The 16,327-nt window shown below is 45.1% G+C and overlaps 1 protein-coding gene across 5 annotated transcripts in view; it reads left to right on the top strand.

Annotated features, from left to right (window-relative positions):
* Positions 1-15,379: 15,379 nt before the first annotated feature.
* LOC118396078 (protein XRP2-like) overlaps positions 15,380-16,327 on the top strand; it is a 28,083-nt gene continuing 27,135 nt past the window's right edge. For all 5 annotated transcript variants that reach the window (XM_052467713.1, XM_052467724.1, XM_052467702.1 and 2 more), the window contains exon 1: positions 15,380-15,715. In XM_052467713.1, the coding sequence (XP_052323673.1) occupies positions 15,560-15,715 (156 nt within the window). In that variant the 5' untranslated portion in view covers positions 15,380-15,559. The remainder of the gene's footprint in view (positions 15,716-16,327) is intronic.

Raw genomic sequence — 16,327 nt, 5'->3', positions numbered from 1 at the left:
TGATAACCACATTGAGCTCCCTCCTATAGATGGTTATGCCAGTGATAACTGAGCTTCCTCCTATAGATGGTTATGCCAGTGATAGCCACATTGAGCTCCCTCCTATAAATGGTTATGCCAGTGATAACCACATTGAGCTCCCTCCTATAGGTGGTTATGCCAGTGATAGCCACATTGAGCTTCCTCCTATAGGTGGTTATGCAAGTGATAACCACATTGAGCTCCCTCCTATAGGTGGTTATGCCAGTAATAACCACATTTATCTCCCTCCTTTAGGTGGTTATGCCAGTGATAACCACATTGAGCTCCCTCCTATAGGTGGTTATGCCAGTGATAACCACATTGAGGTCCCTCCTATAGGTGGTTATGCCAGTGATAACCACATTGAGCCTCCTCATATAGGTTGTTATGCCAGTGATAACTACATTGAGCTCCCTCCTATAGATGGTTATGCCAGTGATAACCACATTGAACTCCCCCTATAGGTGGTTATGCCAGTGATAACCACATTGAGCCTCCTCCTATAGATGGTTATGCCAGTGATAACCACATTGCGCTCCCTCCTATAGATGGTTATGCCAGTGATAACCACATTGAGCTTCTTCCTGTAGGTGGTTATGCCAGTGATAACCACATTGAGCTTCCTCCTATAGATGGTTATGCCAGTGATAACCACATTGAGCTCCCTCCTATAGGTGGTTATGCCAGTGATAACCACATTGAGCTCCCTCCTATAGGTGTTTATGCCAGTGATAACCACATTGAGCTCCCTCCTATAGATGGTTATGCCAGTGATAACCACATTGAGCCTCCTCATATAGGTGGTTATGCCAGTGATAACTACATTGAGCTCCCTCCTATAGATGGTTATGCCAGTCATAACCACATTGAGCTCCCTCCTATAGGTGGTTATGCCAGTGATAACCACATTGAGCCTCCTCCTATAGATGGTTATGCCAGTGATAACCACATTGAGCCTCCTCATATAGGTGGTTATGCCAGTGATAACTACATTGAGCTCCCTCCTATAGGTGGTTATGCCAGTGATAACCACATTGAACTCCCTCCTATAGGTGGTTATGCCAGTGATAACCACATTGAGCCTCCTCCTATAGATGGTTATGCCAGTGATAACCACATTGAGCCTCCTCCTATAGATGGTTATGCCAGTGATAACCACATTGAGCTCCCTCCTATAGGTGGTTATGCCAGTGATAACCACATTGAGCTCCCTCCTATAAGTGGTTATGCCAGTGATAACTGAGCTGATGGTTATGCCAGTGATAGCCACATTGAGCTCCTCCTATAGATGGTTATGCCAGTGATAGCCACATTGAGCTTCCTCCTATAAGTGGTTATGCCAGTGATAACCACATTGAGCTCCCTCCTATAGGTGGTTATGCCAGTGATAACCACATTGAGCTCCCTCCTATAGGTGGTTATGCCAGTGATAACCCCATTTATCTCCCTCCTTTAGGTGGTTATGCCAGTGATAACCACATTGAGCTCCCTCCTATAGGTGGTTATGCCAGTGATAACCACATTGAGGTCCCTCCTATAGGTGGTTATGCCAGTGATAACCACATTGAGCCTCCTCCTATAGATGGTTATGCCAGTGATAACCACATTGAGCTCCCTCCTATAGATGGTTATGCCAGTGATAACCACATTGAACTCCCTCCTATAGATGGTTATGCCAGTGATAACCACATTGCGCCTCCTCCTATAGATGGTTATGCCAGTGATAACCACATTGCGCTCCCTCCTATAGGTGGTTATGCCAGTGATAACCACATTGAGCCTCCTCCTATAGATGGTTATGCCAGTGATAACCACATTGAGCCTCCTCCTATAGATGGTTATGCCAGTGATAACCACATTGAGCTCCTTCCTATAGGTGGTTATGCCAGTGATAACCACATTGAGCTCCCTCCTATAGATGGTTATGCCAGTGATAACTGAGCTTCATAGATGGTTATGCCAGTGATAGCCACATTGAGCTCCCTCCTATAAATGGTTATGCCAGTGATAACCACATTGAGCTCCCTCCTATAGGTGGTTATGCCAGTGATAGCCACATTGAGCTTCCTCCTATAGGTGGTTATGCAAGTGATAACCACATTGAGCTCCCTCCTATAGGTGGTTATGCCAGTAATAACCACATTTATCTCCCTCCTTTAGGTGGTTATGCCAGTGATAACCACATTGAGCTCCCTCCTATAGGTGGTTATGCCAGTGATAACCACATTGAGGTCCCTCCTATAGGTGGTTATGCCAGTGATAACCACATTGAGCCTCCTCATATAGGTGGTTATGCCAGTGATAACTACATTGAGCTCCCTCCTATAGATGGTTATGCCAGTGATAACCACATTGAACTCCCCCCTATAGGTGGTTATGCCAGTGATAACCACATTGAGCCTCCTCCTATAGATGGTTATGCCAGTGATAACCACATTGCGCTCCCTCCTATAGATGGTTATGCCAGTGATAACCACATTGAGCTTCTTCCTGTAGGTGGTTATGCCAGTGATAACCACATTGAGCTTCCTCCTATAGATGGTTATGCCAGTGATAACCACATTGAGCTCCCTCCTATAGGTGGTTATGCCAGTGATAACCACATTGAGCTCCCTCCTATAGGTGGTTATGCCAGTGATAACCACATTGAGCTCCCTCCTATAGATGGTTATGCCAGTGATAACCACATTGAGCCTCCTCATATAGGTGGTTATGCCAGTGATAACTACATTGAGCTCCCTCCTATAGATGGTTATGCCAGTCATAACCACATTGAGCTCCCTCCTATAGGTGGTTATGCCAGTGATAACCACATTGAGCCTCCTCCTATAGATGGTTATGCCAGTGATAACCACATTGAGCCTCCTCATATAGGTGGTTATGCCAGTGATAACTACATTGAGCTCCCTCCTATAGGTGGTTATGCCAGTGATAACCACATTGAGCTCCCTCCTATAGGTGGTTATGCCAGTGATAACCACATTGAGCCTCCTCCTATAGATGGTTATGCCAGTGATAACCACATTGAGCCTCCTCCTATAGATGGTTATGCCAGTGATAACCACATTGAGCTCCCTCCTATAGGTGGTTATGCCAGTGATAACCACATTGAGCTCCCTCCTATAGATGGTTATGCCAGTGATAACTGAGCTTCCTCCTATAGATGGTTATGCCAGTGATAGCCACATTGAGCTCCCTCCTATAAGTGGTTATGCCAGTGATAACCACATTGAGCTCCCTCCTACAGGTGGTTATGCCAGTGATAGCCACATTGAGCTTCCTCCTACAGGTGGTTATGCCAGTGATAACCACATTGAGCTCCCTCCTATAGGTGGTTATGCCAGTGATAACCACATTGAGCTCCCTCCTATAGATGGTTATGCCAGTGATAACTGAGCTTCCTCCTATAGATGGTTATGCCAGTGATAGCCACATTGAGCCTCCTCCTATAGATGGTTATGCCAGTGATAACCACATTGAGCTCCCTCCTATAGGTGGTTATGCCAGTGATAACCACATTGAGCTCTCTCCTATAGATGGTTATGCCAGTGATAACTGAGCTTCCTCCTATAGATGGTTATGCCAGTGATAGCCACATTGAGCCTCCTCCTATAGATGGTTATGCCAGTGATAACCACATTGCGCTCCCTCCTATAGATGGTTATGCCAGTGATAGCCACATTGAGCTCCCTCCTATAAGTGGTTATGCCAGTGATAACCACATTGAGCTCCCTCCTACAGGTGGTTATGCCAGTGATAGCCACATTGAGCTTCCTCCTACAGGTGGTTATGCCAGTGATAACCACATTGAGCTCCCTCCTATAGGTGGTTATGCCAGTGATAACCACATTGAGGTCCCTCCTATAGGTGGTTATGCCAGTGAAAACCACATTGAGCCTCCTCATATAGGTGGTTATGCCAGTGATAACTACATTGAGCTCCCTCCTATAGATGGTTATGCCAGTGATAACCACATTGAACTCCCTCCTATAGATGGTTATGCTAGTGATAACCACATTGCGCCTCCTCCTATAGATGGTTATGCCAGTGATAACCACATTGCGCTCCCTCCTATAGGTGGTTATGCCAGTGATAACCACATTGAGCTCCCTCCTATAGGTGGTTATGCCAGTGATAACCACATTGAGCCTCCTCCTATAGATGGTTATGCCAGTGATAACCACATTGAGCTCCCTCCTATAGGTGGTTATGCCAGTGATAACCACATTGAGCTCCCTCCTATAGGTGGTTATGCCAGTGATAACCACATTGAGCTTCCTCCCTATAGATGGTTATGCCAGTGACCACATTGAGCTTCCTCCTATAGGTGGTTATGCCAGTGATAACCACATTGAGCTTCCTCCTATAGATGGTTATGCCAGTGATAACTGAGCTTCCTCCTATAGGTGGTTATGCCAGTGATAACCACATTGAGCTCCCTCCTATAGATGGTTATGCCAGTGATAACTGGGCTTCCTCCTATAGGTGGTTATGCCAGTGATAACCACATTGAGCTCCCTCCTATAGATGGTTATGCCAGTGATAACCACATTGAGCTCCCTCCTATAGGTGGTTATGCCAGTGATAACCACATTGAGCTCCCTCCTATAGGTGGTTATGCCAGTGATAACCACATTGAGCTCCCTCCTACAGGTGGTTATGCCAGTGATAACCACATTGAGCTCCCTCCTATAGGTGGTTATGCCAGTGATAACCACATTGAGCCTCCTCCTATAGATGGTTATGCCAGTGATAACCACATTGAGCTCCCTCCTATAGATGGTTATGCCAGTGATAACCACATTGAGCTCCCTCCTATAGGTGGTTATGCCAGTGATAGCCACATTGAGCTTCCTCCTATAGGTGGTTATGCAAGTGATAACCACATTGAGCTCCCTCCTATAGGTGGTTATGCCAGTAATAACCACATTTATCTCCCTCCTTTAGGTGGTTATGCCAGTGATAACCACATTGCGCTCCCTCCTATAGGTGGTTATGCCAGTGATAACCACATTGAGCTCCCTCCTATAGGTGGTTATGCCAGTGATAACCACATTGAGCCTCCTCCTATAGATGGTTATGCCAGTGATAACCACATTGAGCTCCCTCCTATAGGTGGTTATGCCAGTGATAACCACATTGAGCTCCCTCCTATAGGTGGTTATGCCAGTGATAACCACATTGAGCTTCCTCCCTATAGATGGTTATGTCAGTGACAACTGAGCTTCCTCCTATAGGTGGTTATGCCAGTGATAACCACATTGAGCTTCCTCCTATAGATGGTTATGCCAGTGATAACTGAGCTTCCTCCTATAGGTGGTTATGCCAGTGATAACCACATTGAGCTCCCTCCTATAGATGGTTATGCCAGTGATAACTGGGCTTCCTCCTCCTATAGATGGTTATGCCAGTGATAATCCACATTGAGCTCCCTCCTATAGATGGTTATGCCAGTGATAACCACATTGAGCTCCCTCCTATAGGTGGTTATGCCAGTGATAACCACATTGAGCTCCCTCCTACAGGTGATTATGCCAGAGATAACTACATTGAGCTTCCTCCTATAGGTGGTTATGCCAGTGATAACCACATTGGCTCCCTCCTATAGATGGTTATGCCAGTGATAACCACATTGAGCTTCCTCCCTATAGATGGTTATGTCAGTGACAACTGAGCTTCCTCCTATAGGTGGTTATGCCAGTGATAACCACATTGAGCTTCCTCCTATAGATGGTTATGCCAGTGATAACATTGAGCTTCCTCCTATAGGTGGTTATGCCAGTGATAACCACATTGAGCTCCCTCCTATAGGTGGTTATGCCAGTGATAACCACATTGAGCTCCCTCCTATAGGTGGTTATGCCAGTGATAACCACATTGAGCTCCCTCCTACAGGTGGTTATGCCAGAGATAACCACATTGAGCTCCCTCCTATAGGTGGTTATGCCAGTGATAACCACATTGAGCCTCCTCCTATAGATGGTTATGCCAGTGATAACCACATTGAGCCTCCTCATATAGGTGGTTATGCCAGTGATAACTACATTGAGCTCCCTCCTATAGATGGTTATGCCAGTGATAACCACATTGAGCTCCCTCCTATAGGTGGTTATGCCAGTGATAACCACATTGAGCTCCCTCCTATAGATGGTTATGCCAGTGATAACTGAGCTTCCTCCTATAGATGGTTATGCCAGTGATAGCCACATTGAGCTCCCTCCTATAAGTGGTTATGCCAGTGATAACCACATTGAGCTCCCTCCTATAGGTGGTTATGCCAGTGATAGCCACATTGAGCTTCCTCCTATAGGTGGTTATGCAAGTGATAACCACATTGAGCTCCCTCCTATAGGTGGTTATGCCAGTAATAACCACATTTATCTCCCTCCTTTAGGTGGTTATGCCAGTGATAACCACATTGAGCTCCCTCCTATAGGTGGTTATGCCAGTGATAACCACATTGAGCCTCCTCATATAGGTGGTTATGCCAGTGATAACTACATTGAGCTCCCTCCTATAGATGGTTATGCCAGTGATAACCACATTGAACTCCCCCCTATAGATGGTTATGCCAGTGACAACTGAGCTTCCTCCTATAGGTGGTTATGCCAGTGATAACCACATTGAGCTTCCTCCTATAGATGGTTATGCCAGTGATAACTGATAGGTGGTTATGCCAGTGATAACCACATTGAGCTCCCTCCTATAGATGGTTATGCCAGTGATAACTGGGCTTCCTCCTATAGGTGGTTATGCCAGTGATAATCACATTGAGCTCCCTCCTATAGATGGTTATGCCAGTGATAATCACATTGAGCTCCCTCCTATAGGTGGTTATGCCAGTGATAACCACATTGAGCTCCCTCCTACAGGTGGTTATGCCAGTGATAACCACATTGAGCTTCCTCCTATAGGTGGTTATGCCAGTGATAACCACATTGAGCTCCCTCCTATAGATGGTTATGCCAGTGATAACCACATTGAGCTTCCTCCCTATAGATGGTTATGTCAGTGACAACTGAGCTTCCTCCTATAGGTGGTTATGCCAGTGATAACCACATTGAGCTTCCTCCTATAGATGGTTATGCCAGTGATAACTGAGCTTCCTCCTATAGGTGGTTATGCCAGTGATAACCACATTGAGCTCCCTCCTATAGATGGTTATGCCAGTGATAACTGGGCTTCCTCCTATAGGTGGTTATGCCAGTGATAACCACATTGAGCTTCCTCCTATAGATGGTTATGCCAGTGATAACCACATTGAGCTCCCTCCTATAGGTGGTTATGCCAGTGATAACCACATTGAGCTCCCTCCTATAGATGGTTATGCCAGTGGTAACTGGGCCAGGTGGTTATGCCAGTGATAACCACATTGAGCTCCCTCCTATAGATGGTTATGCCAGTGATAACCACATTGAGCTTCTTCCTGTAGGTGGTTATGCCAGTGATAACCACATTGAGCTCCCTCCTATAGGTGGTTATGCCAGTGATAACCACATTGAGCTTCCTCCCTATAGATGGTTATGTCAGTGACAACTGAGCTTCCTCCTATAGGTGGTTATGCCAGTGATAACCACATTAAGCTTCCTCCTATAGATGGTTATGCCAGTGATAACCACATGAGCTCCTCCTATAGGTGGTTATGCCAGTGATAACCACATTGAGCTCCCTCCTATAGATGGTTATGCCAGTGATAACTGGGCTTCCTCCTATAGGTGGTTATGCCAGTGATAATCACATTGAGCTCCCTCCTATAGATGGTTATGCCAGTGATAACCACATTGAGCTCCCTCCTATAGGTGGTTATGCCAGTGATAACCACATTGAGCTCCCTCCTATAGGTGATTATGCCAGAGATAACCACATTGAGCTTCCTCCTATAGATGGTTATGTCAGTGACAACTGAGCTTCCTCCTATAGGTGGTTATGCCAGTGATAACCACATTGAGCTTCCTCCTATAGATGGTTATGCCAGTGATAACTGAGCTTCCTCCTATAGGTGGTTATGCCAGTGATAACCACATTGAGCTCCCTCCTATAGATGGTTATGCCAGTGATAACTGGGCTTCCTCCTATAGGTGGTTATGCCAGTGATAACCACATTGAGCTCCCTCCTATAGGTGGTTATGCCAGTGATAACCACATTGAGCTCCCTCCTATAGGTGGTTATGCCAGTGATAACCACATTGAGCCTCCTCCTATAGATGGTTATGCCAGTGATAACCACATTGAGCCTCCTCATATAGGTGGTTATGCCAGTGATAACTACATTGAGCTCCCTCCTATAGATGGTTATGCCAGTGATAACCACATTGAGCTCCCTCCTATAGGTGGTTATGCCAGTGATAACCACATTGAGCTCCCTCCTATAGATGGTTATGCCAGTGATAACTGAGCTTCCTCCTATAGATGGTTATGCCAGTGATAGCCACATTGAGCTCCCTCCTATAAGTGGTTATGCCAGTGATAACCACATTGAGCTCCCTCCTATAGGTGGTTATGCCAGTGATAGCCACATTGAGCTTCCTCCTATAGGTGGTTATGCAAGTGATAACCACATTGAGCTCCCTCCTATAGGTGGTTATGCCAGTAATAACCACATGTATCTCCCTCCTTTAGGTGGTTATGCCAGTGATAACCACATTGAGCTCCCTCCTATAGGTGGTTATGCCAGTGATAACCACATTGAGCCTCCTCATATAGGTGGTTATGCCAGTGATAACTACATTGAGCTCCCTCCTATAGATGGTTATGCCAGTGATAACCACATTGAACTCCCCCCTATAGGTGGTTATTCCAGTGATAACCACATTGCGCCTACTCCTATAGATGGTTATGCCAGTGATAACCACATTGCGCTCCCTCCTATAGGTGGTTATGCCAGTGATAACCACATTGAGCCTCCTCCTATAGATGGTTATGCCAGTGATAACCACATTGAGCTCCCTCCTATAGGTGGTTATGCCAGTGATAACCACATTGAGCTCCCTCCTATAGGTGGTTATGCCAGTGATAACCACATTGAGCTTCCTCCCTATAGATGGTTATGTCAGTGACAACTGAGCTTCCTCCTATAGGTGGTTATGCCAGTGATAACCACATTAAGCTTCCTCCTATAGATGGTTATGCCAGTGATAACTGAGCTTCCTCCTATAGGTGGTTATGCCAGTGATAACCACATTGAGCTCCCTCCTATAGATGGTTATGCCAGTGATAACTGGGCTTCCTCCTATAGGTGGTTATGCCAGTGATAATCACATTGAGCTCCCTCCTATAGATGGTTATGCCAGTGATAATCACATTGAGCTCCCTCCTATAGGTGGTTATGCCAGTGATAACCACATTGAGCTCCCTCCTACAGGTGATTATGCCAGAGATAACCACATTGAGCTTCCTCCTATAGGTGGTTATGCCAGTGATAACCACATTGAGCTCCCTCCTATAGATGGTTATGCCAGTGATAACCACATTGAGCTTCCTCCCTATAGATGGTTATGTCAGTGACAACTGAGCTTCCTCCTATAGGTGGTTATGCCAGTGATAACCACATTGAGCTTCCTCCTATAGATGGTTATGCCAGTGATAACTGCCTCCTAGTGGTTATGCCAGTGATAACATTGAGCTCCCTCCTATAGATGGTTATGCCAGTGATAACTGGGCTTCCTCCTATAGGTGGTTATGCCAGTGATAACCACATTGAGCTTCCTCCTATAGATGGTTATGCCAGTGATAACTGAGCTTCCTCCTATAGGTGGTTATGCCAGTGATAACCACATTGAGCTCCCTCCTATAGATGGTTATGCCAGTGGTAACTGGGCTTCCTCCTATAGGTGGTTATGCCAGTGATAACCACATTGAGCTCCCTCCTATAGATGGTTATGCCAGTGATAACCACATTGAGCTTCTTCCTGTAGGTGGTTATGAAAGTGATAACCACATTGAGCTTCCTCCTATAGGTGGTTATGCCAGTGATAACCACATTGAGCTCCCTCCTATAGGTGGTTATGCCAGTGATAACCACATTGAGCTCCCTCCTATAGATGGTTATGTCAGTGACAACTGAGCTTCCTCCTATAGGTGGTTATGCCAGTGATAACCACATTGAGCTTCCTCCTATAGATGGTTATGCCAGTGATAACTGAGCTTCCTCATATAGGTGGTTATGCCAGTGATAACCACATTGAGATCCCTCCTATAGATGGTTATGCCAGTGGTAACTGGGCTTCCTCCTATAGGTGGTTATGCCAGTGATAACCACATTGAGCTTCCTCCTATAGATGGTTATGCCAGTGATAACTGAGCTTCCTCCTATAGGTGGTTATGCCAGTGATAACCACATTGAGCTCCCTCCTATAGATGGTTATGCCAGTGGTAACTGGGCTTCCTCCTATAGGTGGTTATGCCAGTGATAACCACATTGAGCTCCCTCCTATAGATGGTTATGCCAGTGATAACCACATTGAGCTTCTTCCTGTAGGTGGTTATGCCAGTGATAACCACATTGAGCTCCCTCCTATAGGTGGTTATGCCAGTGATAACCACATTGAGCTCCCTCCTATAAATGGTTATGCCAGTGATAACCACATTGAACTCCCCCCTATAGGTGGTTATGCCAGTGATAACCACATTGAGCCTCCTCCTATAGATGGTTATGCCAGTGATAACCACATTGAGCTCCCTCCTATAGGTGGTTATGCCAGTGATAACCACATTGAGCTCCCTCCTATAGATGGTTATGCCAGTGATAACCACATTGAGCTTCCTCCCTATAGATGGTTATGTCAGTGACAACTGAGCTTCCTCCTATAGGTGGTTATGCCAGTGATAACCACATTGAGCTTCCTCCTATAGATGGTTATGCCAGTGATAACTGAGCTTCCTCCTATAGGTGGTTATGCCAGTGATAACCACATTGAGCTCCCTCCTATAGATGGTTATGCCAGTGGTAACTGGGCTTCCTCCTATAGGTGGTTATGCCAGTGATAACCACATTGAGCTTCCTCCTATAGATGGTTATGCCAGTGATAACTGAGCTTCCTCCTATAGGTGGTTATGCCAGTGATAACCACATTGAGCTCCCTCCTATAGATGGTTATGCCAGTGGTAACTGGGCTTCCTCCTATAGGTGGTTATGCCAGTGATAACCACATTGAGCTCCCTCCTATAGATGGTTATGCCAGTGATAACTGGGCTTCCTCCTATAGGTGGTTATGCCAGTGATAACCACATTGAGCTTCCTCCTATAGGTGGTTATGCCAGTGATAACCACATTGAGCTCCCTCCTATAGATGGTTATGCCAGTGATAACCACATTGAGCTTCCTCCCTATAGATGGTTATGTCAGTGACAACTGAGCTTCCTCCTATAGGTGGTTATGCCAGTGATAACCACATTGAGCTCCCTCCTATAAATGGTTATGCCAGTGATAACCACATTGAACTCCCCCCTATAGGTGGTTATGCCAGTGATAACCACATTGAGCTCCCTCCTATAGATGGTTATGCCAGTGGTAACTGGGCTTCCTCCTATAGGTGGTTATGCCAGTGATAACCACATTGAGCTTCCTCCTATAGATGGTTATGCCAGTGATAACTGAGCTTCCTCCTATAGGTGGTTATGCCAGTGATAACCACATTGAGCTCCCTCCTATAGATGGTTATGCCAGTGGTAACTGGGCTTCCTCCTATAGGTGGTTATGCCAGTGATAACCACATTGAGCTCCCTCCTATAGATGGTTATGCCAGTGATAACCACATTGAGCTTCTTCCTGTAGGTGGTTATGCCAGTGATAACCACATTGAGCTCCCTCCTATAGGTGGTTATGCCAGTGATAACCACATTGAGCTCCCTCCTATAGATGGTTATGCCAGAGATAACCACATTGAACTCCCTCCTATAGGTGGTTATGCCAGTGATAACCACATTGAGCCTCCTCCTATAGATGGTTATGCCAGTGATAACCACATTGAGCCTCCTCCTATAGATGGTTATGCCAGTGATAACCACATTGAGCTCCCTCCTATAGGTGGTTATGCCAGTGATAACCACATTGAGCTTCCTCCTATAGATGGTTATGCCAGTGATAACTGAGCTTCCTCCTATAGATGGTTATGCCAGTGATAGCCACATTGAGCTTCCTCCTATAAGTGGTTATGCCAGTGATAACCACATTGAGCTCCCTCCTATAGGTGGTTATGCCAGTGATAACCACATTGAACTCCCTCCTATAGGTGGTTATGCCAGTGATAACCACATTGAGCCTCCTCCTATAGATGGTTATGCCAGTGATAACCACATTGAACTTCCTCCTATAGATGGTTATGCCAGTGATAACCACATTGAACTCCCTCCTATAGGTGGTTATGCCAGTGATAACCACATTGAGCCTCCTCCTATAGATGGTTATGCCAGTGATAACCACATTGAGCCTCCTCCTATAGATGGTTATGCCAGTGATAACCACATTGAGCTCCCTCCTATAGGTGGTTATGCCAGTGATAACCACATTGAGCTCCCTCCTATAGATGGTTATGCCAGTGATAACTGAGCTTCCTCCTATAGATGGTTATGCCAGTGATAGCCACATTGAGCTCCCTCCTATAAGTGGTTATGCCAGTGATAACCACATTGAGCTCCCTCCTATAGGTGGTTATGCCAGTGATAGCCACATTGAGCTTCCTCCTATAGGTGGTTATGCAAGTGATAACCACATTGAGCTCCCTCCTATAAGTGGTTATGCCAGTAATAACCACATGTATCTCCCTCCTTTAGGTGGTTATGCCAGTGATAACCACATTGAGCTCCCTCCTATAGGTGGTTATGCCAGTGATAACCACATTGAGGTCCCTCCTATAGGTGGTTATGCCAGTGATAACCACATTGAGCCTCCTCATATAGGTGGTTATGCCAGTGATAACTACATTGAGCTCCCTCCTATAGATGGTTATGCCAGTGATAACCACATTGAACTCCCCCCTATAGGTGGTTATGCCAGTGATAACCACATTGAGCCTCCTCCTATAGATGGTTATGCCAGTGATAACCACATTGCGCTCCCTCCTATAGGTGGTTATGCCAGTGATAACCACATTGAGCCTCCTCCTATAGATGGTTATGCCAGTGATAACCACATTGCGCTCCCTCCTATAGGTGGTTATGCCAGTGATAACCACATTGAGCTTCCTCCTATAGATGGTTATGCCAGTGATAACTGAGCTTCCTCCTATAGGTGGTTATGCCAGTGATAACCACATTGAGCTCCCTCCTATAGATGGTTATGCCAGTGATAACTGGGCTTCCTCCTATAGGTGGTTATGCCAGTGATAACCACATTGAGCTCCCTCCTATAGATGATTATGCCAGTGATAACCACATTGAGCATCTTCCTGTAGGTGGTTATGCCAGTGATAACCACATTGAGCTTCCTCCTATAGATGGTTATGCCAGTGATAACCACATTGAGCTTCCTCCTATAGGTGGTTATGCCAGTGATAACCACATTGAGCTCCCTCCTATAGGTGGTTATGCCAGTGATAACCACATTGAGCTCCCTCCTACAGGTGGTTATGCCAGAGATAACCACATTGAGCTTCCTCCTATAGGTGGTTATGCCAGTGATAACCACATTGAGCTCCCTCCTATAGATGGTTATGCCAGTGATAACCACATTGAGCTTCCTCCCTATAGATGGTTATGTCAGTGACAACTGAGCTTCCTCCTATAGGTGGTTATGCCAGTGATAACCACATTGAGCTCCCTCCTATAGATGGTTATGCCAGTGATAACCACATTGAGCTTCTTCCTGTAGGTGGTTATGCCAGTGATAACCACATTGAGCTTCCTCCTATAGGTGGTTATGCCAGTGATAACCACATTGAGCTCCCTCCTATAGGTGGTTATGCCAGTGATAACCACATTGAGCTCCCTCCTACAGGTGGTTATGCCAGAGATAACCACATTGAGCTTCCTCCTATAGGTGGTTATGCCAGTGATAACTGAGCTCCCTCCTACAGGTGGTTATGCCAGTGATAACCACATTGAGCTCCCTCCTATAGATGGTTATGACAGTGATAACCACATTGAGCTCCCTCCTATAGATGGTTATGCCAGTGATAACCACATTGAGCTTCCTCCTATAGGTGGTTATCATACCAAAACATAACCCACAGACATGGACCTTAATGTAAATTGTAATTAGATTTTTTATTTTTTATTTCACCTTTATTTAACCAGGTAGGCTAGTTGAGAACAAGTCCTCATTTACAACTGCGACCTGGCCAAGATAAAGCATAGCAGTGAGAACAGACAGCACAGAGTTACACATGGAGTAAACAATTAACAAGTCAATAACATAGTAGAAAAAATGGGCAGTCTATTTACAATGTGTGCAAAAGGCATGAGGAGGTAGGCGAATAATACAATTTTGCAGATTAACACTGGAGTGATAAATGATCAGATGGTCATGTACAGGTAGAGATATTGGTGTGCAAAAGAGCAGAAAAGTAAATAAATAAAAACAGTATGGGGATGAGGTAGGTGAAAATGGGTGGGCTATTTACCGATAGACTATGTACAGCTGCAGCGATCGGTTAGCTGCTCGGATAGCTGATGTTTGAAGTTGGCGAGGGAGATAAAAGTCTCCAACTTCAGCGATTTTTGCAATTCGTTCCAGTCACAGGCAGCAGAGTACTGGAACGAAAGGCGGCCAAATGAGGTGTTGGCTTTAGGGATGATCAGTGAGATACACCTGCTGGAGCGCGTGCTACGGATGGGTGTTGCCATCGTGACCAGTGAACTGAGATAAGGCGGAGCTTTACCTAGCATGGACTTTCCCACCAAAGTGGGAAAATGTGTGAAATGTGTCCCTCTGGGCCATGGACTCATGTGGGATGCATACTGTGTCTTTAATCATTGTGTAATCCATATTTGGCTCTTAATGTGTGTTTTTTTTATGTTAATTCAGAATGTATTATTGTAACTCCAAAACGCCATTCCTTCCCCAACAGGCTGAACAGGTTTAATGAACATGTGTAAAAGTGTGCAAGCGTTCTAATCACACACTGGACAGGTGAAAAAAAATCACGTGTACAAAAATGATATTTGACACTTGAAAAAAGCAAGTGAAAAATGATAATTACAAGTGTTCAGAAGAGTCCGGGTAAAAGACGATTTTGAGACTTTGTGACTGTGCTAACTAGTGTCGAGCACCAAAACGAGCACGGCACTGATTTGATTGGCTGCTATTGACCACGTTGCCCCATTCACGCCTGCCTGTTAGGTTACGCCCTCGCAAACCTTTTCTGTTCTGTGATTCGCTGTTACTAAGTAACGGATTGCAAAGTATCGATTGGTTGTTGACTGGGTAAGGAAACGGGAAGCTCAACTGCAGGTTTCGTGCGTGATAAGCCCGAAACTGAGGTGTCTCGAAGACAGAAATACCTGTATATTTCTTACAAAGTAGGCAAGGTAACTTCTCGGGACAGACTCTTAGTCATATATTACTATTCACCTTTGGTGGTTTTGTCGTTAATAGGACAAAATGGGTTGCTGGTTTTCCAAAAAATCTAAAAGAAAATCACCCGAAAAAGAACCGACGACGACGGTAGAAGAGAACACGACCAGCAACAACATTGCCGTCAGCAGCAATGCAACTGAGGATCCACCTAAACAATACAGCTGGGACAAACGTGAAAAGGTTTGAAGGAGATGCATGCATGGCCAGGGAGACTAACTAGCGACATGGTTGTAACTGTAGTTAACATGTCAAAGACTTTTCAAGGCAGGGATTTTCTCAGGTGCTTGTGAACCAATTATCTGGGTTTGTAATTACATTATTGTTGCTAACAGACTGCCTTGAAAACAGATTGTAGCAAACAAGGTTAGGGTGATACACGGGTATATTTTGTCTACCTAGCTAGCCTGGTAGCTCGATAGATAGAGCTCATTATCGGCTTAAAGTCAGTCCAAGACACGTAACAATTTTGTTTGGCAGCTAGTTGGTCATGTACCAGAATACACCGGATTTGCATATAAACAGTTACAACCGATATTCGCGCTTACAAACCTCAATAGCTGTGAAACTACTTGAGCTACAAACTCCAAATAAGTGTCATGATATTGGAAAAATTGTGCACAACAATGCATAGGTCTTATTTTCAAGATTTGGACATTAATATTCTTTCCAAAGCTAATAAACATGTGGAAATGTGAGCAGCATTTTGTATTCCTAGTTGAATTATTTAGGGAGCGTAAACAAAGTACACACTTTTTTTTTACATTAGAATTTCAGAAGCTCCTTGGTCATGTG

Source organism: Oncorhynchus keta, chromosome 1 (assembly GCF_023373465.1).
Source record: "Oncorhynchus keta strain PuntledgeMale-10-30-2019 chromosome 1, Oket_V2, whole genome shotgun sequence".
NCBI classification, from domain to species: Eukaryota; Metazoa; Chordata; class Actinopteri; order Salmoniformes; family Salmonidae; genus Oncorhynchus; species Oncorhynchus keta.
This window is presented reverse-complemented; position numbering and strand designations above follow the sequence as displayed.